This window comes from Caloenas nicobarica, chromosome 2, assembly GCF_036013445.1.
Source record: "Caloenas nicobarica isolate bCalNic1 chromosome 2, bCalNic1.hap1, whole genome shotgun sequence".
Lineage (NCBI taxonomy): Eukaryota > Metazoa > Chordata > Aves > Columbiformes > Columbidae > Caloenas > Caloenas nicobarica.
Window position 1 is genome coordinate 156,820,525 of NC_088246.1, and position 24,938 is coordinate 156,845,462.

Here is a 24,938-nt window from a genome sequence, read left to right on the forward strand (position 1 = left end):
CCAGTGCAATTTTGATGTAGAGGAGTGGATTGCATCCATCTCTTGCAGGAGGCTGTGGAGGACAGACATGTTAGGTGTCCCCTCCAGGCGTTCCCTGGTGGGTATCAGGAGGAGAGCTCCCAGGATTCCCACAGCCAATACAAAGGAAGATGACAGGTCTCTCCTGGCCATGGAAGCAGGTCAAACAATGGTGGAAAGAGCAGATTTACTGCCCTACTGAAAACTACTGTGATCAGGTGCTGGGCTGTCTGACACGGACCCTAAATACCCCTGATCCTATGCTTATCTACCATCACATCCCCTTGCCTAGTGAAGAGAAGGCACAGGGGGATCTTATCAATGTATATAATTACTTGAAGGGAGGGTGCAGAGAGGATGGAGCCAGGCTCTTTCAGTGGTGCCCAGTGACAGGACCAGAGGCGCAAACTCAAACACAGGAGGTTCCCTCTGAACATCAGGAAACACTTTTGGACTGTGAGGGCCACCAAGCACTGACACAGGTTGCCCAGGAAGGTTGTGGAGTCTCCATCCTTGGAGATATTCCAAAGCCATCTGGACATGGTCCTGGGCAAGCATCTCAAGGTAGCCCTGCTTGGGCAGGGGATTGTACCAGGTGACCTCCAGAGGTACCTTCCAAGCTGAACTGTTCTGTGATTGTGTGAACCTGTCATCATCAGACCATGTCTTATTCCCTTCCTGCAGAACGTGTTCCCAGTGCTGCCCAGCTACATGGACTCTTGAAATCTTTTGTCCCGTTCTGTCAAAGATACCTTCTGGCAGCATCATTGCAAGACTGGGTGTTTGTACTAGTTGCAGGATAGGTTTTCCATCTTCTAAAAGCAATACAAAGTAACTAGTGGATGATGTTTTAATGAATAAATACAAGTCATGACTTGGAAAGCTGTAATGCTCCCCACATACATTTCACTGGATAAAATGCAGTCATCATAACATATTAATGATCAGTAACAGTAATGAGATTATACAAATGCCTAGAGTTCCTGAGTTCCTTTTGCTTTGTGGTGTTCAATGTTTACCATCCAAATTACATTCATCCTTCAAGTTCTGAAATATGTTTAAGTAGGTTGTGAATTATTTTGATCTCTGAACCTCTCTTGCTACTGCAAATGATCTGTTACAAGATCTAAAGAGCACACAGATTTGTGCTAAGAGGTGTTTACAGAGAAAATACGTATATATATATATACATGTAAAACCAATTCCCTATCTCTCCAAACCTTCATTACTCAAATCTGTGCAAAAAAAGTATGACAGAATCTTACATTGAAAATATTTGAGCCCGAGAACATAGATTGGAACATTTTACACCCCCAGATGCGACTAACTGTTTGATTTAGAAAGAAATGACAAGTTAGGTTCAAAGGACCATGCTATTCACTCTTTTATGACATAGCAAAGGTACATATATATAGAAAAAATTCTAATTCATGAAATTTCAGATAACCCAGTTACAAATCTTTAAGCAATTTGATGAAATGTTGTTACCATGTAACATAACTCTCTTCAGACAAGAAACTCCGAAAACTCTTTAATATCCACTGTTACTGATTTGCTCTCTTAGTTTAATTATTTTTAAAAAGCTTCTATTAATATAAATATTATACATAAATATGGGGGTGCTTCCAGGAGATGAGGTTAAAATCTGGTCCTCTACACATAAAAGGTCACACCTTTGCAGGCCTATCTTTGCTTTCCTCAGTGAGTTAAGCCTGTTCTTAATTTTGTGACCACTTTGTTTCACTCCAGGCCATTACAAGCAGTAGAATTAAATGCCACTAAGAAAGTTAATTATTTCATTTTTTTCCCCTAAAAGGTAAAAATGACAGAAGTATGGAGTCAATATAATCAGGTGTTTCTTGGATGCCAGTTGTTAGATACTTTCTTGGAGTTATTGACAACTTTCTGACCCATTGTCAACGACAATGAATGATCATATGTGGAAAAGAAAAAGGCTTCTTTTCTCAGTGTACATAGGTTCTGTAAAGATGGTTTTCAGCCTCGTGGAGAATACCAGAGTAAGACTTTATTTAAGTTCTTGGGCTGTAGTTAGTCCTGCCCTATGCAATCACCTTTGTACATTGGTGAGCATCACCCTTGCTGAAGAGTCATCTGCCTCACTTGGCTCTTGACTTAGAGTCTGTCTCAGTTTCTCCTGCTTGTGAGCAGGTTCTAATTTCAGGTGTGCTGGGGATGTTCCCAGCATATGCCATGGCTGAGATAGCACCCGTAAGAAGATCTCTGGTTAACATTCAGAAGATGAAATGCAGAAGCATTGCCAGCGTTTGATCACCAGCTGATGTGCTTGTATCTCTCAGCTGCTGAAGGATGACAGGACCACAGGATGCTCTGGGTTTCTCTTCCAACCCCTCAGTTGTTTTTCTTTTTCCCCTGGTTGTCTTACATTTAGTCTTCATAGTATGTAGGTGGCAAGTGAAGGGTACTCTTATGTTTGGTCCCTGTGTATATAAGAGACTGGGCTTTCTTCTTTCTGGCACTTGCAAAAGAAGTGTTGTCATCCCCTGTTAAGGAGAGGTAGGAAGCAATACTTTCCCTCAGGCCATAGCTGAGACAAGAATCATCCATCGCTGTCAGGGCACTTTCAGTATCTTCAGTTACCTCCAGCCTTTAAAAGAACAAAATTTTCTTACCATTTCAGCTACTTGAACTGAGTCTATTAGTATAATACTAACGGTTGTTTAATTACATTATATTATTTTTGTTGTATAAAATTTTCCTGGCTCACAAATCACCAAACATTTCTGTCACTTAACAATTTTCCAAAGTAATCGGTACAACAGTACTACCTAAATATTTTTCAGCATCAGAAAAGGAAATAACACCTATATACTTTCTTCTTAATCTGTAGGAAAAATTACCTTGATACTGCACAATTTTTTCTTTCATTTGTAAGCAAATGAATATGCCTTGTGAAGGAAGGGTAGTGGGGGGAAATTTTCACTTTAGAAATAAGAGGTGCTTTTCTTTCTGAAGGTGGTTGTTTCACCAGCTTCTGAAACCTGACCTACTTTCTCTAGTTGCAGTGACGATATTAGAAATCTCATGAATCTTGAGCTGGGCTGTGTAGTGAGAAAGATGCAGCAGGAAATATTTATGCTGGAATAATATGTTCATTGCACTTGTGCTGCTTCGTGAATGGCCGCCACGTGATCAAGGGGGAGCCATTTCTGGCTATCGGGGCTCATCTGTAAGCCATGGCGTGTTGGTGTGTCATTGGTGGTGGATCTGACCAGGCTTTGTGGCCTGGCTGCTACTCAAGCCCCCTTGCTGGAGAGGACACCTGAGTACAAGAGGGACTTGCCTATGTGGCCATAGTCTTAGCTGGATAGGAGAAATGATGGCATGTTAACTATGCTTGCAAAGTTAGACCAAGAATATCAATATCAGAGAGCTGGACACCCAGTTTTCATGGGTTAACCTGCTTTGGAGCTTATGTAATCCTATAAACTGCTCTCAGTAGAAGGAAGTGGCTGTTTCTTCTGTGTTGTAAGTGCAAGTCTATACAAGGCTGGAAAAAAAGCCCTTGTTGTTTCTGGCAGCCTGTGTTGTATGTGGTACCTGTGAATGTTTCTCCAGTTGAAGTTTTTATTCCGCATCACCACAGGAGGAATTTGATTCACAATGCTGTTGTTGTTAGTGCTCTGGGTAAGACAAGGTGTTGTAAGGACACAGCAGAGACCATCAGCAACTTCTGAACAGGAAAATGAATACATAGAAAGTTAAACTTTGCTCACTGTTATCTTCACTGTTTTCCTTCCCTGGTGCATGCTCAAATAAACAGTTTTGGACACAGTAGTAGTCCATAAATTGTGTCTACTCAGCAAAGACACTGTAGCACAGGCTTAACTTTTTCCCTTCCTTATACCTTTGCCTTTTAGTTTATCATGGGATATATTTCCCACAGTACAAGTGAGGAACTGAGACACAGAAAGATAAAGTAACTTGCCCGAAGTCTAGAAGGAAGTTTGTGACAGAGCAGGGACTTAAACCCAGGTTTCCTGAGTATTCCACAAGTTCTGCTTTTGCCTGCTATCATCTCAGCCATGCAAACAGAGAGTTGTGATCAATGGGGCGGAGTCTGGTTGGAGGCCTGTATCTAGTGGAGTGCCTCAAGGGTCAGTTCTGGGACCAATACTGTTCAATATATTCATCAATGACTTGGATGAGGGAATTGAGTGTACTATCAGCAAGTTTGCTGATGACACCAAGCTGGGAGGAGTGGCTGACACGCCAGAGGGCTGTGCTGCCATCCAGCGAGATCTGGACAGGCTGGAGAGTTGGGCGGGGAAAAATTTAATGAAATATAACAAGGGGAAATGTAGAGTCTTGCATCTGGGCAGGAACAACCCCAGGTTCCAGTACAGGTTGGGGAATGACCTATTAGAGAGCAGTGTAGGGGAAAGGGACCTGGGGGTCCTGGTGGACAGCAGGATGACCATGAGCCAGCACTGGGCCCTTGTGGCCAAGAAGGCCAATGGCATCCTGGGGTGTATTAGAAGGGGGGTGGTTAGTAGGTCCAGAGAGGTTCTCCTTCCCCTCTACTCTGCCCTGGTGAGACCTCATCTGGAATATTGTGTCCAGTTCTGGGCCCCTCAGTTCAAGAAGGACAGGGAACTGCTGGAGAGAGTCCAGCGCAGGGCCACAAAGATGATTAAGGGAGTGGAGCATCTCCCTTATGAGGAAAGGCTGAGGGAGCTGGGTCTCTTTAGCTTGGAGAAGAGGAGACTGAGGGGTGACCTCATTAATGTTTATAAATATGTAAAGGGTGGGTGTCACGAGGATGGAGCCAGGCTCTTCTCGGTGACAACCAACAGTAAGACAAGGGGTAATGGGTTCAAGCTGGAACACAAGAGGTTCCACTTAAATGTGAGAAGAAACTTCTTCTCAGTGAGGGTGACAGACACTGGAACAGGCTGCCCAGGGGGGTTGTGGATTCTCCTTCTCTGGAGACATTCAAAACCCGCCTGGACGCCTTCCTGTGTAACCTCACCTAAGTTTTCCTGCTCTGGCAGGGGGATTGGACTAGATGATCTTTTGAGGTCCCTTCCAATCCCTAACATTCTGTGATTCTGTGATTCTGTGAACAGAGTGTAAAACAGATGCAAGATGCCACCACTCAGATTGGATTGTATGTGCACCTATTATGCTATGGAATGAATCAAGGTTCACATGTTATTTTCATCTGTGTTTCTACTCTCCATTCTCTTCTCCCTGCTCCACCAGGAACATTACATATTTTCTTCTGCCCAAGTAGAGAATATCATGGCAGAACTCTAGTGTTTTACACCTCTGAGCCTTATTTCAGGATGAGATTCTGTAATATCTCGTGGCGGGGGAAGGAGCAGAGTTAAATCTCACTACATCTGCACTTATAACTCAAATAAAAGCGTTAATTGTAATAATTTTGGGTTCTTCCCTCCCTGAATTTTAGGCTTCAATTTTTTTTGCTTCTTTCTAGATGTGGAAAGGTATCAGATAACTAAAATGTAAAAATAGAAAAAAAAATCAATTCAAATTCTCAGTCCTCTGTTTATATCATTGGACTTGAAAGTTTCTTCTGCGTATTTGAAGGCGAATATGGCTTTTCTCCCCAGTTTATCAGAGTACTCTTCGGCTAATACACTTCTTCATTTACTTCTGAAATATGCAGAAATAGTGGTTTTACACTTTTAAAATCACAGAGTGCTCATTACTAGTTAAAGCACAGAACCAGTTGTTCTCTTGCAACTTTTATGCAATTAACTTATTGTAATCTTCCTTCCTCATTTTTAAATGTTCTAATTTTAATGCATGGTGACTGTAGCCACCTAATTGTGTTGTTTCTCAAGTTATCTCTCTGATACAGGTTGAATTGCCATAAATCTGGAAAATCATCATTAAAACAGGTGTCATCCACTGGACTGACGTTAATAAAAATGACAGCTGAATCTAGATTTGAGCTATCAGCTTGAGCCCCTGGAGATAACTTCTGCTGATAAAACCCAGCCATACTCTTCTAAAATAATAGGGAAGAAACTAACAACATTTCTGAGAATGTTCTGCAGATAAGGTTGTCTGATGTAGTGGTTCCTGAGGAAAATGTGATTGCAGAACCTGGTGCTACCTCTCTGTCTGGTAAAAAAGTGAATGGCAGACAGGTCCATGCTGGTAAAAAAGTGATCCAGGAGTTGAACTCTGGCCCTGGAACCCAGAAACATGACTTGCATTGTACAGCTTAGCAGTTTTGTAGACCTAAACTTTGGCTTTAGCTGTGCTCTGAGAGGAGCTGGACATCCCTGGCCTGTGCTAACCTCCAAACTGTGTTTGAAAGTTGTCTAGGGAACTCCAAGACACTAGTTTTGACCAAAATATTGTTAGAGACAGATCTATTGACATGGCCATACAATATTCTGTGCCAATACAGGCAGAACACATCTGTCTTTATTTAGCAGAGTTCTTGGACTGTTTTCAGTTGTACTGTTAAGGGTAATGTATTTGTATTTAGGATCAAAAATGATAAACCAGAGGTTTTTCCATTAGTTGTTCTGTAACAGTAATTACAAGACTCAGACACAGGCAAAACTTCTTGTTCTGGATCTTTGATATACAGTTGCCGGTAGAAAATATGTTTATTCTGCAGTTCTTTTTACCTGAGTAGTGATTCACAAGGTCTTCAAGGCACTGAAAGGTTTGCCGTGGAGAGATGTAATACCAGTTATTGGGAAGGCGGAAGATCCTGTAATGTTTCACTTGCCTGTGTCGCACCGACAAGGAATATAACCCTGGAGAAAGAGAGAGAACTGATTACACCAAAGTAGGACCGTAATCCTGGATGGATAGCAGTGACCACAACAGGAGTGTCTGTAAGATGTGGTGCTATGATTCAAAAGGTCCTAGAAAGATTTGAAAAAAACCCTGACTGACCATCCTAATATCTACTTCTATAGTATACTTCATATATATACTTAAGGATGACAAAGTGAAGAAAAAAGTCCAACAACAGGGCCTGAGATTTTGCTTGGATTTAAATTTCTGGTGTGTTTTTCTTTTATTTTTGCCGATGTGGGATTTTTTGAAATATTTTAAAGGAAATAGGCTTTTACAGAAATTGTTTGTCTTCCTCTGAAGATGGGGACCATACTCATCTGCTGATGTGCTGATTTAATCAGCTTCTACTAGTGCAGTACCTGATACCTGATAATGCAGTCCTGGCAGGAGACAACAACGTGGATTTTCACAGAATCATAGAAGAGTTTGGGTTGGAAGGGACATTTATAGGTCATCTAGTCCAACCCTCTTGCCTGTTTCTTTTTTTAAAACTATCATGTGGCATTTATTTGGTAAGGACTCAATGTTGATCCTAAACTTATTGGATTCAGTGTAGTTATTATGAAACTGATTGGCATTTGGTATGCAAAAGGTTAGAGTAGGTGATTTATTGTTCCCTTATAACTGTAGTATCATGATCTTAGTATGTGTTCTGGTGTTTCAGAAAAAGGGAAGGTATTGCATTGCCCAATAGGAGATGTATTGCTATTAAAGAGAATAGAAGTATAAAGTGTGAATAGCACAATTCCCATGCAGCAACAGAATTGCTACAAAAGGAAAAAAAAAAAGGAAAGCATGTCATTTTTTGTAAAGTAAATAAAAGAACCACCTGTTTATATAAGAAATGCACTTATAAGTCACCCCTGCTGCATGTTGTGTATTTTTGAGCTTTTTCAGGCAATTTTTTGTGGACGAAGGCAAAGCTGTGTGTTCTCCTCCATTTGAAAAGCCCCACTGCCTACTAAACTTTGTATTTGACCAGGGTAAATAATAGTGTTTAAACAACTGTGTCATGTTTGTGCTGGTGCCTGTGGAACTTTCCATGACTATCGCTGAGTTTGTTTCCAGCTCTGCTTATAACAGAGGTGACTGATGAAGGCTTGGATGCTGCACTGGGTGCCTTAGCCTAAGATGAAGTGAAAAAAATTTGTTTTTTCTCACCTTTCCTAGTTTCACTCTCTCTGATCATGAAGGAGCCGACCTTGGTGTTGGGTAGCTGTAAAAGTTCCTCTGCTTTTTCTCTTCCCAGCCCTTCGAACAACCAGCTGTGAAGCAGGAAAAACCAAATTCTGAAATTTGGACACCAGTGAAACAGAGAGCAGCATGTGGCTGTGAAAGTGCAGCATTAGCCAGGAAAAGTGACGGCAAAAATAACACTGTGGCTTTCTGTAGTTATTCTCTCAACTATGTCCAGGCGTGTTTGCCCAGTTTATGGAGAAAATCTTGCTTTCTCTGGGTTCCCTTAACTTTTTTGGGGGCTAAAAGAAGAGCAAATAAGGTTTAGACTTATTAAGGAAAACAAATCTGTTCAAGCTGCCTTGATCGGAATAGTTGGGTACATATCCCTGTGGTATATTCATGGCATATCTGTGTCATTAATTAACGCCTTCTTTTTCATTTAAACTGCTTTTGTTAACCACAAATTGTGTTTTATTGCATCATAAATAAACCCAAAATAAAATACAATTAGTGAATTATCCAGCCATTTAAGTTAATTGGCTTTGCGCATAAGGGAAAGTGGAATTAGTCCTACTGATTTTCACCATAACCTGGTGCACTGCTTTATTTTGCCGCAGCTAGTGTCTAACCACATAACTGAGCTTGCTCGGCTGTTATAGGAGTTCCTGGCACTTTTATTTTAAAGTTGTTCTTCTGTTCTGTGTTGCAGTCTGCTATCAACAAAATGGTTTTGGGGAAACTTCAGACAGAAGCTTCCATTACCATATCTGTGCCCTGTCTTTGGGAAAGCATCTCTGTTTCAGGAGGATATAAAAGCATATGAAAATTTAAGCACTTGCATAAATTGCAGTGAAATTCACAGTTCCTATGCTTAAAATTTAACAGGTGCTGAAACTTCTGCCAGAAAAGTCTTAAGAGTGTATTTTAATGTTTTTTTTTCCTTATGGTGCCTAGGGCAACAAGAAACCTCTGAACCTTCCTTAGCTCTTCCAGAGTGAGAATTTACATTCTTGGATGACTTATTAGTCTATTTGTTCTTTCTGGTCTATTTTTTCATGAGAAACTCTAGCTTAAATTTTACTCCTAATAAATACCAAAAATTCTTTCTAAATAGGGTCTCTTTATCAATGTCTTAAAGTTAGAGATCAGTCCATGCAACAGAAGTATTTTAAATATCTCATATGACATTTGAGGGGTTTTTCATCCTTTCCAGCTTTTAAAACTAGTATTTTCCTTTTCATATAATCCAAACTTAGATGTGGATTTGATGTTCTCAGGTTTCAAAGGAACTGCTTTATACTGTTAATAAATAACATTTCTGTCTGCCTAGTCACTATTGGCATTGTTTTGATTATGACACTGAATAACTAATCAGGGCAGTATCTGTAGAAACGCAGTATTGAAAGGCTATAGGAAATGCATTTACTTACCCATGGTAAACCTTTGCTACATATTTTCCTGGAATATAATTTTCTCGACCTGTTGTCAGGGAATGGACTCTCCACCAGCCTCCTTCACTGTGTGAAAGCAAAAGAAGGGATATTTTCAGATGTACTTTCAGAGTTTGTCCTCATTTTAGAAATTACCTAAGACGTATAGATTAGCATGTAAACTTCTGTCTGTGTTCCTGAATCTGCTTATTTAGAAAGGGACCCAAGTTTGTTTCATTTAGAGTAGTTCCATTTCTAAACCTACTTCGGGATTATATTTAGACACAGAAATAAACTACATTGGTTCCATTTAAATTACATAAGTAATAAAATATTTTCCTGTAGTTAAAAGAAGAAGGGTAAATACTCAGTGGTTAAACCATGCTGTGCTCTGCCTTCCCACAGCTAGACTCATACCGGTATCCAAGATATTCAGCTTACAGCTGAGTATGCTGTGTCTGGACAGCTCTGTAGTTACTCCCATAACACCAGGGTAGAAATACTGAACAAATGGGCCCTGTCTCTCTGGGAACGGGTTTTCAGTCTAACAGAACCCCTTACGGTTTGCTCTTTTCCTTTTTTTCAATGAGTTACTGACCAGACTACAACAACAAAAGACCTTGTAGCTGAAATTAGGTGACTAGAAATATGTTTTTCTCACTGGTATATCTTAGGTTCTTGCTGTGATACTTATTTCTGGCATTGGCTTTTGAATCCCTTAGGAAGGGCAGGGTAACAAGGATTTTCACAGGGATTCTGTGGAGCTTCAGTGATTAGTGCAAGGACGCTGATGATTGATGGGTTCTCTCTACTTTTTTCTTTAAGAAGTTGAATCCAAATAATAGCATGTCTTGTCTTTGCATGCGATTTTTGTGGATGTTCATATAAATGCACCCAAATAATGCCCAGAACACAGGCTCAGTGTATGTCAAAACAGCTGAGTTCAAAACACTTAAATTAAACTTTCTGAGCTATAGCCACTGGGACCATAGCTCGGAATGTATATGCTGAGGGAAAAAGCGAAGTGTCTACTGCTCAGAGCTGGAAATTTCAGGGCCCCACAAGTATTGTTTGTGGGTTTCCAGTTAACATGAAATTATCTGTAAGAACTTAAGGTTATTTTTTTTTCCCTGCAGCTCTCTCAGACAGAACCAAGAATTGCAGTAGCAAAAACCCTGAGAAACTCAGCATCTACCTCCCTCCAAACTCTAATATTACTAATGCTGAAAAACCCCTACGGTGATTAAAAGTCCCAAAGCAGTACATCTCTCCTGGGTCAGGAGCCACAGAAATTATGTAGATTGAGGGGATCAATGGAGAACATCTGGTTTCACTACTGCCACCTAAATGCAGTTGTTCATCTGCCAATGAAAGGTGCCTGACAAGTGTGGAGAGTGAGAAACTGGGCCAGTGGTGCTTATCGAATCCTGCCAAGCCAGAGCAGTCACAAATATCTGTAAGGACTGCCCAGGGAAGTGGTGAAGCCACCATCCCTGGAGGTGTTAAAAAGGCGTTTAGACGAGGTTCTTAGGGACATTGTTTAGTGCTGGAGTTAGGTTATGGTTGGATTCGATGATCCTGAGAGTCTCTTCCAACCAAAATGATTCTATGATTCTATGACTTGTACTTTCTATGGGAGTTCCATAGCTCATGTTCCTGGCAGGACTGGTGGAGCTGATTGCCACTACACATAATTGCTTTGGTAGAAGGCTGAAAAGTTGCCATTATAAAAGCAATATATGCTGCCTGCTCATGCTGGCTTCTCCGTGGTGACTCCTCATCACTCGTGCTCTGGTTGTGCCTGCCATGCTGCTCTTCTCTTCCACTGCATTTTGCTTTTTTGAACATGTGAGAAAAAGATCATACCTACGGCTTCCATGCAGCAAGAGTTTGCGTACAAACAGTTCCTATTGACATCAGCACCTACCCCAGTAGAGAGGAACAGGTCCTGCACTAGGCTGCTATGCTTTGCATAAAGCATTGGAGTGTCTTGTCTTGTGTGAACAAACTGATTCACAACAAGATGAGGAAAGATCTCACCACGGTCTGCTTTGGCTCTTATTTACTATTAGGAGAAGCTCTTGGTCACTGCACAACAGACAAACATGGTAAAAACTACTGCTACAGAAGCCTAGTTCTTTCAGAAGTTGTTCATCTAGTAGAACATAAAGTGCAGCACATGTATGCATATGATATACCACACATATAGTTCCCATTGATATGGGCATATGTAGTTATGTGGTGTTGTGAGGGTGTGCAGCTGACAAAAGCCAGGAGTGAGGCTTTAAGCTGGAATTTCCAAGCTAAAACAATTGTTGTACCATGTCATGTACGTTATGCAAACTGTAGAAAGGTTCAAACAGCTGGAAGTTACCAGCAAAGAATTCCCCTGGTTTAGGGAAGTTCTCCATGAGCAGAAAATTCATCTATTGGTTTTGTCTGAGCCTTGTGACCTCTAGATTCAAGGAAGCAGGGAAAGCACTTTATCAGCAGAAGGTAACTGCAGCCATTCTGGGTCAGACCAAATGTCTGCACAGCCCTGTATCTTGCTGCTGACAAGGCCATTGTAGGTCCTGGTGGCCTGGAGAAGAGTCTGAGAATTCATCAATCATCTGTGATACTTCTCTTGAGTACTTCAGTCCTCTAACCATTTGTTGCTTTAACTTCCTCAGGTGGAGATTTTTGGTTTTTTATAGACTTAGAGAGAGGATTCCTGTGCTGAGAATGTGTCTGGTCCCCCTTGAATCCATCTGCTCCACCAGCTGCAAAAATGAAATCTTTCATTTCGGCTTAAGCAGTGTGAACAGTGACTGTGTGGCTGAGTAACTTCTAGGAGGTCACTGTGTGCCAATACAGGTTGCGCGTAAAAGTATATCGGGGCTGCTGACTTCGATTTTTCATGAATTGTGTTCACTCGTCTGTGGGGCAATATTTGCGTTGTACCTAAGGTCAGTCTGAACTAGTGCTCTTAAGCTTGCTTCCTTCTGGGGCTCCTAAAATTTCTGAGTGGAAGTGGCTGGGAAATCTTTGCCCCCCATCTAAGAAAATGCAGAATCAACTAAAAATTTAAAAAGAAAAAAAAAAGCTATTTTCTGGTTTATTTTTATTAGAGTTGCCTGAAGTCTAGGATGAAATTCTAAGACCTAATCATAAAGGAATTGTTAAATAAAAAGGGTTAGGAGAAAATGAGAGACACACTGGAAACAGATAAACTCAGAATACTTTTCCTTTTCTATGTGATTCAAACTATTATTGCTTTTCCTCTGTTTTCCACTAACATGGGGGGACTACTTTCTCAAAATAATTTTTCAAAGCAGAATTCTGTTTTGAGTCCTACTTTAGGATAGATTCTGCATCCAGTTTCAGAAACCATATCAGAGAAATCCAAGGATCAGAAAACAGTCTGAAGCAGTCTGAAATCCCGTATCTTTAAACCATGGGGAAATTTACATCCTTCCTTGCAAATTCTGCACTCAGTTTATGTTTCTGTACTGCATCCAGTTTGGTCCAGGTGCACAAAACAGAGCTTTTCATCAATTGCAATAAAATCTAATAAAAAAAATCAACTTACGCTGATAGCACACGTAGTTTTTCTCCTACATGAAATATAGGTTGGCTTATGTCTGCTGAGGGATAGTCATAGAGGACAGCAAGGAAATCGCTCTCCTGACCTGTTAAAGAAAAAGGAAAATGTCACTTACAAACAAGATAGGGTTCTGAAGCAGAAGTGGATTTTTCGTTACATATGTTATATTTTACATAATAGGTCAAATACGAAAAAAAATCTCACTCTGAAATGTCACTTGATAAAAAAAAAAAAGACCTAAAGATGAACCTATAACTTTATAAGAAGAATCTGAAGATATTAGAAATGAAAAAAACCTCGTTTGGTTAATTGTAAGTAACTAATTTTAGACCTCTTTTTCAATTAATTACCATATTTAAAAGACATATTCAGTCTGAAACTATCAAAATTAGTAAGTATTTAAAATACTAGGAAGTAACCCGGTTTGATTAATGCCACTGTGTCTAAATGCCTCCAGCTACAAATTTTGAGCCAAGCCGATGCAGTGCATTTGAGGAAAGGAAGATGTATGTTGAATTGTTCCATCATTTAACACCACTGATATTTTTCAAACATATGAAATTAGTTTAGATCAAGGGCAATGAGAGCGTGGCCATTATTGCTTATTTCCCATCAGCTTTGTAAATTAGCTTGATTTACAGCCAGAGAGCTTTATTCTTCCCCCTTGCATGGAAACTGTCCTAGAGGTAGCACACGATGTCCTTATCTTCAGTTAAAAGAAGAGAGACAACATGGGTGTTTATAATTAAATCATTGTACAACTGTGATTTGCAGAACTGAAGTCAGCAGAGAGATAACCCCAGGCACTAGTACAGGTTGGGAGTTAACCTGCTGGAAAGCAGCACTGAAGAGAAAACCTGGGAGTCCTAGTTGACAACAGGTTGACCGTAAGTCAGCAATGTGCCTTGTGGCCCAGAAGGCCAATGGTATCTTGGGGTGCATTAGGAAGAGTGTGACCAGCAGGTCGAGGGAGGTTGTTCCTCTCCCTCTACTCTGCCCTGGTGAGGCTGCATCTGGAGTACTGTGTTCAGTTCTGGGCTCCCCAGTTTAAGAAGGACAAGGAATTACGGGAGGGAGTCCAGTGTCAGGCTACGAAGATAATGAGGGATCTGGAGCATCTTTCTTGGAAGGAAAGACTGAGAGAGCTGGGTCTGTTCAGCTTGGAGAAGAGAAGGCTGAGAGGGGATCTCATCAGTGCTTATAAAGATCTGAAGGGTGGATGTCAAGAGGATGGACCAGACTCTTCTCAGTGATGCTCAATGATAGGATGAGGGGCAGCGGGCACAGACTGAAGCACAGGAGGTTCCATCTGAATATAAGGAGAAACTTCTTTCCTTTGAGGTGCCAGAGCCCTAGAACAGGCTGCCCAGAGAGGCTGTGGAGTCTCCTTCTCTGGAGACATTCAAACCCACCTGGACACATTCCTGTGTGATCTGCTCTGGTGACCCTGCTTTAGCAGGTGGGTTGGACTGGATGATCTCCAGAGGTCCCTTCCAACCCCAACCATTCTGTGAATCTGTGGTATGTTCTTTTACATCGGTGGGGATGACTCTGGGTTTTGCAGCAGTACACAGGACATCTGCTGAGGCTCCTGGGTTCCTGAGGGATGGAGGAGGCACTTTGCGCAAGACTGAGACTACCAAACATTCAAGAGCTCCTCAGCCTGTGGGAATCTTTGGTGCCCAGCAAACAGTGACAAGTGGGAAGTTCAGAAATGTGTGATGTTGAGTGTGTTGAGCTATTTGGCAGAAGTCCTGGCAAGAGGGATTGTGCAACACGCTGCCTGCATTTCTCGTGGAGGTGGTCCCATCTGCACATCACAGTACCCTCCACCAGCACACGGGGAGACAGAGCTTTCCCTCTGCTTCCAGCAGGATCAGTGCCCCATTCCTTCATAACATCATCTGGCAGTACATTTGCAGAGGTGGTTTGGTCTCCATTCCTGCCCACTCTGTGCAGCTCAACATGCACAAAAATGGGAATGAGTTCAGGGGAGGAGAGAAAAATTACCCGGGGAAATAAACATGCTTCTGTATCTTGTTAGATTTGCTCATTTAATATAGATCCTCATCAGTATGTCTTTAAGGAAGACATTATTTTAGGGAAACCTAGAAACAGCATCCCAAATGAATGCTGGGACTGGCTCTGTGTTTTCATTCACTGTGTCCCACGGCCTTATAAATAACCCACAATGATAATGATGAAAGGCTGAAGGAAACATACAAGTCTGCAGAAAATAAATATTTTCAAGGGGAGAGATTTTACACTTGTTATCTTTAAAGTGGTGATGATAAGAATATAAACGTTAGGGAAAATATTCCACATCTGCAGATTAAAGGAAATAAAAAGCATCTCAGTTTGTTTGAGTAGCTGTTTGTTATTATGATATAGAGACCAGCGTTATGCAAAGTAGTGGGTCATTGACCTTAATATTCAAATTGACTGTAAGCATTTTAGTCTCGCTAGCCTTTGCCCATTGGAGTTGCCTCATGATACTGTCAGTGAGCATCCTTATGGATGTATAGATGTGTAGAGTCTGGAATAGACAGTGGCTAGATTGGCAGTGTGTTTAGTATTAGTATTGCCATGGTTTTCTTTGTTGTTTAGTGTCACTGAATTAAACAGGACTAGTCCAGTACCTTTGTATTAATCAGCCAACTGATGAGATCAGTCTGCTGTAACTTATTATACAATTAGTTCAATTATACTGAAGAAATTCTGTGCTAAGCTTGCCTTTGATTTCTTCCCTGTTCTGCACTAAAAATTAAGAGACACCTTCTCTGTCTATGAGACTGCTTAGCACTCGAGGCTAACAAGACCTAAGTGTTGCTGCTGAGTCTTTTGCAAGAAAGCAAAATCTTTACACAGGACTGCGAGAAATAAATGCCAGAAGGTATGTTTTAAGAACTACACAGCGAGGATGAAGTGCCATCGCCTGATTTCTCATTGCAGATTATTAAAAAGCAGTTTCACAGAGAATGTCATTTTTATAATGCCCTTAGCAATGTTTTTCTTAAACTTATGCTGTTTATTTATAAATGTTTTCTTTCCATACTGAAAGAGTGGAAAACAAGTGGTTTTCTGCTCTCCTTCCTTGCGTATTGGTGGTTTGCATTTCGTTATGCACTGTGGGGTATTTGACTTTTTCTCTGCTCTAGCAAGATCTGCATTACTTTCCTTACACTTTCATCTTTATATTTATATTCGGTTTTGTTTCAATTTTGCATGTTAATTTGTAGTTCTGAAAAGGAAGGAATTAATCACAGTGTTGGCTGCTACATCCATGCAAATGTTGTCTCTTAAACTGCACGTACTTATATTAGAGTGAAAGTAAAGGGATTTAAGACTACCAAAACCTTTAAACTCTCCCAGTCCACAAAAAAGACCTCATTTTATTTGGTATTTAAATCAAACCTCAGTGGGTTTTTTGGTCATGTAAAATACCCCACCGCATCTACAACATTTCACAAAACCCACACTAGCTCCTTTCAGACACAAAAGCCTTGAAACAGGGACTAAACAAATTACTCTCTTTCTCCACACCTAATTTTTGCAGTGATCTAATAGACTTATTTGACGAGCTCCCACACTTTTAAGTTGTAAAAGAAAAAAGCTTTGACTGAGTTTTTCTAACACATCCTCTCCTCCGCAGTGCAAGTGCAGGTTACATCTGAAATGGAACAACTTGAAAGTTAGAGTGGAAAGATTGTAGCACAGACATTTCCACTGAATCAGTTGTTAATTCTGGTGTGGGCTTTTAAGGAGTGAAAAATGGATACGAAATACGTGCTAGTTTTAGATGTCTGCATCCCTGGATGCCTTGAAAAGTGTGAGACTTGAACATTGTGTGCTTCGAGCTATTCATTGTGAACGAACTATGCTATTAGAGAGGAGGGAGAGCATAGGCAGAGCATCCAGATCCAGTTCATCACCCTCCAAAAACGCCGTGCTGTGCACCAATGTGGTCCCTGTCTGGAGTGGAATGAGCTGCTCGGAGCTCAGCTCCCTGCATCATCCCAGCATTATTGTCCAGCAGAAATACTGTGATTTATGGCTTGATGTATACCAGATTGGGTAAAGGAGGGCACTTGTCTGTGTCTGGGGGTTGGCTGTGCAGCAGCCATAAGGTGTGGCTGCAGAGTTGTGCTGGTGTACCCAAATTAGATCTAAACCAGCCAGCTTGTGAACTGAGAGTTATGCAGGTGCAGCTCGGTAAGGATTAACCCTTGATTCAGGGTCCCAAGAGAGGAAAGAGGAGGGAGTGGGCTCACAACCCATGATGACCCCTTGCTGCTGCAGCAGCAGTACCTAGGTAATGTCCAGGATACCCACAGAATGTGATTTCAGATGGAGTGCAGTCATATTTGGAGTCCAAATGCCTCCTTGGGTAATGCAGCTTCTGCACGGTTCCCTTTCTCAGGACAAACCCTGATGCACTGGGGATGAGGAAAGCACAAAGTTTTGCTTTCAGTGCAGCTCTCAGGCAGCACAAGGGACTTATAGGCGTCTGATGAACCCATTCACACTGCAGATCAAGTCTGCAGCCTCCAGTTTTCTGTTTTATTCCCCTTTCTTTTTGGATATTCTTTCATTTCTTTCTTTCCCTTCTGTTTCAGTCCTTCCTTTTATTCAGTCCTGCTGAAATGAGCCGGTGTAAAACTTCCTTTTCCTAACAGCTATTTGGACAGTTGTAAGTCCATGGATTGGAATCTGGTCAGGAAGACAAAAAGCTACAAACTCTTTGGATTAACCCCAATATATGTTTTTAGCACCGAGTTCCTTTTCAAAGTCTGTTTTTATTGGATTTGGATGACAATTATTGATGCCTGAATTCCTGATGTCAATTACCAACATTTAAGCCATTACGAATAATACTGGCCTGATCCAGATGAAGAGTTAGATTCGAAGAGCTATGCAAACTTCTAAAGCTGCCTTTGGATGCTTAAACATAGCTATTCAGTGCAATTTCAGCTGTGTAAGTGTCTGAGACATCCCTGTGGCCTTGGCAGATGCCACTGCAGCTATGGGAGACTTGTTCCCTCCCCAGGTGGCAGCTGAAGGCCAGGCAGGATCTGACAAAGCACCTTTCTAGATGTGCTAGACATGTAGGAGAGCGCAAGTAGATCAAGCCCTGAATTCCTAAATGGATAATTTCCCCTTGTTTGCTGTGCTATGATTGTTTGCTGAGTTTTCTTTTAGGGGTGTCTTCTTTTCACATCACTGGAAGAGATGCAGTTGGCTTTAGCCCTGCTAAATCCTGACTTTTAACATGTGCAGGAACAATTCAAACTTGGTCACAGCCATGGCAGTGACCCCACGCTCACCTGCTCATCAGTGAGGTCCTGCTCTGAGTGCAGGACCTGTTTTGATGTCTCTGTTTTGATGGTTATGGTATTCATGACGGAAGTTGTTGGGAAGGACAACGTGGGCACTATTCTTCACAAAAAATAAATTTTCAGTTTATGTTATGGGCCTCTGAGTGTAACAGCTTTAACAGTATTTGGTCTCCGCTTTATTAGGACCTAGGGCTACATGGCTCCCTATATCAGCTAGTTCTTGGCCATTCTAAAAGCAGGGCTGGGTTTCCTTCCAGCAATAATGAAACCAGACTGATTCCCTATCCTTGTAATACTGAGCAGCACAACTGGACTGTATTTCATGGAAAACACAAAAATTTTGATAAATGCCTTCACCCTCTAAAAAAAAAAACCAAAAACCAAACCAAAACTAAACCAAAACAACTAAAAAAGCCCACCTGTTTTTTCTTACCTTTGGGGGTGATTTACTACAGGTACTGTCCCAGCTGTCCGCTGTATTTGAGCAGGAGAGCAGAGGCTGTACTAACTGCACCTAGGCACTTGCATTTCGGGAGTAGCACGTCAATGAATCCCTTTTGCTTTCCCCCTCTGCCGCATGACCTCCACCAGCCTACAGGAGGGCTTTGCGACCTCATTTTTTCACATGTAGGTGCACAGGGCAGATGTGTGATATCTCCCTTTGGCAGCTTGACATGTGAAATGTGTATTTCTGTATAACCTTTATTGATAAACCTGGTAACATGGAAAGATGGCTGCATGCAGCATTTAATTCAACTGTCTAACAGTGGAATCAGGTTCAGTGCAAGCATGACATCATAAAGGTTTTTAACTTTAAATGAAGCAGAACCGAGTTTTGAGAACAAATGTGTATTAAATATCAGATGCAAGAATGTCAAAATACAGTATCTCTTATTTCTGAAGTAGGCCAGTTCATTCTGAATTGAAAAGAATGTCTATCAAGGGGCACCAGCAAATAACAGTTTTAACATTTGGGCTTTTTCATGAAAGTACTTCTTGGAAAATGAGCTAGAACATACCCCAAAATAAGCGCTATCTATGAGTTGCCCTCTTTCTCCCACAGTAGTCATGCACTTGCTTTTACTACATTGGGTGGGTGAAGGAGATATATGGATGAAGGTACAAGACATTTTGAACATCTTTTTTCTCTTGAAAGAAATGAAATGAGTGCTTACCCGTTCGGCTCAGCACATTTGTTTCTTCAGAGGTTTTCGGCGTTTTCACAGTATTTCCCATTGTGCTCTTTAAATCTGTCAAAGCTCTTCAGAACTAAATTGAAGGAGACATTGAAATTAAACATCAGAGTAACTCCTGCTGTGCCAAGAGATGAGAAATGACCTAGTTTGGGTATCTCCAGTTTTATACAGTTTTGCTTTTGAGAACTCTTGTGTCAAATTCATGTGAGAGTTTTACATACTTGCTAAACTCTCACCACTTTGGTGCTTTTATCAGGGGAATAGCAGAAAACCACAGCTAGGGAAGTTGCTCAGAAGAACGCAATGTAGTAAAAGTTTCCGTTACCAGTACCTCAGCACAATAGGAAGTCACAGCAAAGCCATGCCCATACAGTCATTTCATACACAAAATGTTCTTTTCAGCATTTGGAGCTCTGAAGCTACAAAGAAATTAATTAGATTGACGTATCTGTTTTTCAGCACGGGGTGTATTGTGTTGCTTTATGACTGAACACTAAGAATGTTGTTTGGTGGTTTTTTTTCTGATGCAGTTGTGCTCTCAGAGAATGTGGGCAAGGTTGTTTTTCCTCTTTTTTTTTTTTTTTGTTTAAGTAACGCCTCAAAATTTTTGATCTGACAACACTCCTCCTGCATGAAACCAGTGGTGCAAATTCTGCAGATACTTGTCTTAAAAAGTCTTGGTAGATGTATAAGAAATGCAATATCAGACAATATTGAGACAGTTCATTCTCATGGCTTTACTGCGGCCACCCTAATTCTCCCTGACAGAGGACAGAGAGAAAAACCCTTTGGATGTGGAAGATGTCTCATGCTATGGTATATTTTTGGAGGCAGAGAAGAATAAACTGTACCTGTTTGAAACTGCACATTAAAGCAAAATAACTCGACACCACTGGCTGATAGCTGATTACTTTAAAAAAAAGATTTTTCTGTCACTTGCGCTGTGAAAATGATAACAGCAGTGTCACGTGGATATTTACTAAGCTGAGGTGCAATCTGCACCTTTCAGTCTTTTCTACCTTAAATATTTCAAAGATGACGACTGCCTTTGGTATGCTGCTCTTTACTTACAGCAGGCTACAGCCTGACGGTGTTAGCTGGCCAGGTGTCTAACTTGAGAAGCAGCACTACTGAAATCAGAGAGATCTTATTACTAATTGTCTTTTGGAATAAGATTGGCAGAAATGAGTATATTGCCTAATACCATAAATTTTTGATATCTTACAGCGAATTTTGGGAGATGCCCTACAGAAAAAAAATGCTGTTCAAAACAAAAAGAATTAGTCTCTTATCAAATACAAGTAGATCAGTGCTAAACCAGATGGTAATGCACAGTTTGACTCCACCTCACCTTATTTTCAAGCTTCTTAATGCCTGTTGCCAAAGGCTCCTTGCTGGAAATCTCTATTTCACTGGCCAAATGTCACATTACCCTGTCGCTGCCTGCACTCAGAACTAGCTTGGGGCACATCTGTAGGATGAAGCTGTGCCAGTGCCTTTCTGACAAGTGTCTGAAAGCTGCTTTCACAAGAACACAAAACTGTTTCATTGCCTGATAGAAGAAGTCTAGAAGCTGAATGAAAGACGTAGCCTTAAATTTAAATAAACTATCTGGATATTTACATTTGAATAAAAGGATCTCATCATTCTTCATTTAAATTCACCTAAGTTTCTAAAACTGAAATCGGGATTCATTTTGGCAGGCGCTGTCTACTTGCAAGATTTTAATTTCCTGAGCTAACTATGAATATTTTTTTGAAAGACCCAATTTTATTTTCTTCACTGTTTTTCTCAGTTGTATCCCATCAAGAATAAGAGGTATAGGGAGAGTAGTGCAGCCAGTACTTTGGCTACAGTTATTATAGTTGTTCCTGGCTCATCTTCAAATTGGCTGGCAAAATTTCCTGGGCATGGCAAGAGAAAGCTCAACAGGGCTGAAAATCTCATCCAGAGAAGTGAGATGAATACCTGGGCAGATAAACCCTGCTGAGCTCTGTGCTGTAGTAGCTGCGTTTTTGCAGTAACTGAAAAGGACAATTCAAACCTGTCTAAGTTATAGTAAGTAAGCTGCAGTTACCAAAAATTTTGTGCAATTCCAGATAGGCGCCAAGCACGGCAGCACAAATACCTTATGCCCATCTATAATTTTAATATGCGCAACTGTCATTTAGATGAGAATAGTACTTGAATTTTGTGTTACAGAAGTATGGAAAAATAAAAATAATAGAGTCCTACCTCTATGTACCCCTTTATACTGGGTCTTGGTATTTGAAGACCAGGAGAGCAAATCATCCTACTAGCAATCAGACTTGTGACAGTGAGCTTTCAAGGGCTTTCTTCCTACTCTTAAGACATAGTGGATATAATTTTCAGGTGTGCCTGAGTCACTTTGGAAAGTGATCCGTATCATTTGTTCATGATGGAAAGACTTTTGAAAACTCTACCTCGCACTTACAAACTTTCTAAAAGCACGGCACATTTGAGCAAGACACCTTCATTTTCCTAGATGGTCTTCAGGGTTCTAAACTTTGCTTTAAAAATACCTAATGTGTTTTTCAAGGTTTGCTTATATGTCGTTTGTAATTAAACCACATTCTCTCTAGTCCAGTTGGATTAAGTACTGGACAACTGGCATACGCATACTTCATATTTTTGCAGAGCACATCCACAACTGGCCTGGCTCACTTCTGCCATACAAATCACCGCTTTGTATGACCTCGTCCTTCAAAGGACCTCTGAAGTCAACAGGACAGAGCATGCAGCTCAGTGCTGCTACTTTAGAGATGGAAGAATCTGACTTACGGAAAATACAAATGTTATGAAGTACTTACGGGAATGGTGAAGAGCAATGGCGTTTTGGACTTTGATGTCACTAGCGTGACAGTTTGCTATGTCTCATTACATTTTCCATGCTAAGTTTTACTGTCATTACCGTTGGTGGCAGCATAAAGTCTTGAAAGGGTCAGAGAGTTCAAGATGTTCTCTAGACTCATGGCAGAAGTGTTTCATAAAAATAAGTATTTTGTGTAGAGTATTGGCAGTGCAATACAAATCCATTGTATTGCTGTATGGTAAAGCGTATGGTGGTTTTCTGAAATTCTGAGATACTTTGCAAAAATAGACTTACAGGACACTATAGAGCATCTTGTGGCTGAGACAATTTTTTATCATTTAAGTCAATAGCAGAACAATAACAGCTTTATGGATTATATTCTTTTGAAACGGCGAATCTGCATCTCACTTAAACTCTGTGACAGAGTTTGAGATACAAGCAGAGGTGGCATCCCTCTGTTGCAGAAGCAGATAATTACGCCAGATGCAAAGAAAATCATTCATTGAGGGTGATTTGGAAGGAATTAAGGGGAGGTGAGAGACTCTAGGCTCACCTTGTCCTCTCAACCCAAGGCCCTGCATGGAGAAGAGCAGCTGCAGCTCAGCGTGGAGAAACCGCTGGGCTGCAAACCAAACTACCCGCAGGTGTAAGGGCGGCTTTCCTGCCCCACAGACCACCTCCTCAGGCATCTGAAAATTTTATTTCAACCATTAAGATCACATTTGCAGTCTTCCAAGCTTTGGCCTTTCCTTCCCTCCCCTTTCCATTTACGCACCTGCTGTTTAAGGAAAGCCGGTCGCTACAGCCGCAGCTGTCTGCAAACACAAAACTCATGGGGTTTAGTGACCTTTACTGCTTTATTTTTTCTGCCAAAAGGAAGGTGAGGAAACATCTACAGCCCCAGTGCTGCTTTGTGTCCTATTTATCAGTGGCAGAAGTCTCAGCAGATATGAACTCTTCACCTTTCAAGATTGGAATCTCACTGACCTACATCGTGGGGCCTGAAAACCTGTGGTACAATTTACACCTTCCGCTCCTGTGTGCAGCACATGGAGCAATAATTTCCTCTAACACAATCTGTTCTCTGAGAAAACGCGCTTCTGGAGCAGTTAAATAGTATGGCTCGTAGGAAAATCTGTTTCTTTGTAAGAACTTTCTCAAAGTTGTATTTAAAATGATTTAGAATTAGTAAATATAAAGAAATGAAAATAATAAGAGAAAAAAAAAAAGGGCAAAATAAGCACCCGAATAAAGCCTCTCTGCAAGGAATACTGCAGACTAGTGAAATTAGGATCATTAAGATCATTCCTGAGATGCTCTACCTTATTTTATTTTTGTTACCTGATATTCACATCTATACTGCCAAGGTCTTAGAATTTAATTCTCAATAAGGTTCACAGGTAATGTCTGAATCCTATTTAGCTTGAAAATGAAAGCTCCAGCATCCTATTATTTTTCATGGGGGACAAAAAGCAGCTTAGATTTCAGAAGCTCTATATTTTTAGGTGAATTTCCTTTAATTTGTCATTAATTAAAATAAGCATCCTTTCAGCTTTTAGGCACCCGTACCTTCACACTTAGAAAGAACAGTGTAATTCTGTAATCAAGGGAATTCACAGAAACATGCAACTATGAAACAACATAGAAATACCACATTATGCAAACTTCTAATGCTTTGAATAAAAAGCCCACTAATCTGTCTGTGACTTTTCTCATATATTGGCTTATAGTGAGCTGCAGTTTGCTTCAGCATAAGGTCATAGAATCATAAAATTGTTTTGGTTGGAAAAGACCTTTAAGATCATTAAGTCTAACTGTTAGGTCCTATGCATCTATCTTACTGTGAGCTTTCAGTAGAAATACTCTTTGTTCCTTCTATCATTAGTACCACTCCTTATGAAAAGGATCAAGGCAGGCTCTTCTATTTTTACCTTTGGTAGTACTTGAAATCCGTGGTCTGAATACCATCATTGGTGATGAAATAAAACTCCCTTTTATATAAATAAAATTGAAAAAGTTGTTCCAATATGCAGATAATGTAAAATGTATGAGAGTAATGATTACCTTTAAATGCTAGGCATGGTATTCCAGGTTGCAGTATTTCTCAAAAAAGCCGTAGTCATAATACTGCTCTCCTGCTGCCAGCAAGGTTTAGCTGATCAAGTCGAGGAGCAGCCGGTCGAATGAGTGTGTTGTGAAGTTCACGCTGTCATGTAGAGCAGCATTTGCCAAACAGGCCACATACTTCCTCTCTGAGAAATAAGGAAGGCTCAAAGTGTTTGCAACAGATGAGGTTCCTGTTGCAAGTCACTACTCAAGACACTTTTTTATCGATGGGCTGGGGGAACCAGGGAGGCTTTCAATATATTGCATCAGGGCTGGTTTGAGCAGATATTAAAAAAATGAGCAAAATAACCTGTTTTACATTACTTAACAGAAAGGGTTTCTCTGTCTCTTTTTTTTTTTTTTTCTAGATTTATTTATCCAGTGATATTCAGTTCGCAACTGTTTTGTTTTATGTAGTTTTGCTAG

The 24,938-nt window shown here is 40.7% G+C and overlaps 2 protein-coding genes across 3 annotated transcripts in view; one reads left to right on the forward strand and one right to left on the reverse strand.

Moving 5' to 3' along the window:
- Positions 1 to 24,938, forward strand: part of TG (thyroglobulin) — a 159,400-nt gene that overhangs the window by 94,713 nt on the left and 39,749 nt on the right. The window lies entirely within an intron of this gene.
- SLA (Src like adaptor) lies at positions 1,562 to 24,542 on the reverse strand. 2 transcript variants are annotated; one of them, XM_065629494.1, is made up of 8 exons: positions 24,471 to 24,542; positions 19,553 to 19,646; positions 13,027 to 13,126; positions 9,456 to 9,542; positions 8,008 to 8,111; positions 6,669 to 6,800; positions 3,598 to 3,730; positions 2,376 to 2,644 (listed from the first exon to the last, which is right to left on the reverse strand). In XM_065629494.1, exons 2-8 carry the CDS (start codon positions 19,611 to 19,613, stop codon positions 2,425 to 2,427), a joined length of 837 nt encoding a protein of 278 aa, XP_065485566.1. In that variant the 5' UTR covers positions 19,614 to 19,646; positions 24,471 to 24,542; the 3' UTR covers positions 2,376 to 2,424. The 2 variants fall into 2 exon arrangements, with proteins under 2 accessions (XP_065485565.1, XP_065485566.1); XM_065629493.1 differs by lacking the exons at positions 8,008 to 8,111; positions 13,027 to 13,126; positions 19,553 to 19,646; positions 24,471 to 24,542 and having other exon boundaries at positions 1,562 to 2,644; positions 9,456 to 9,524.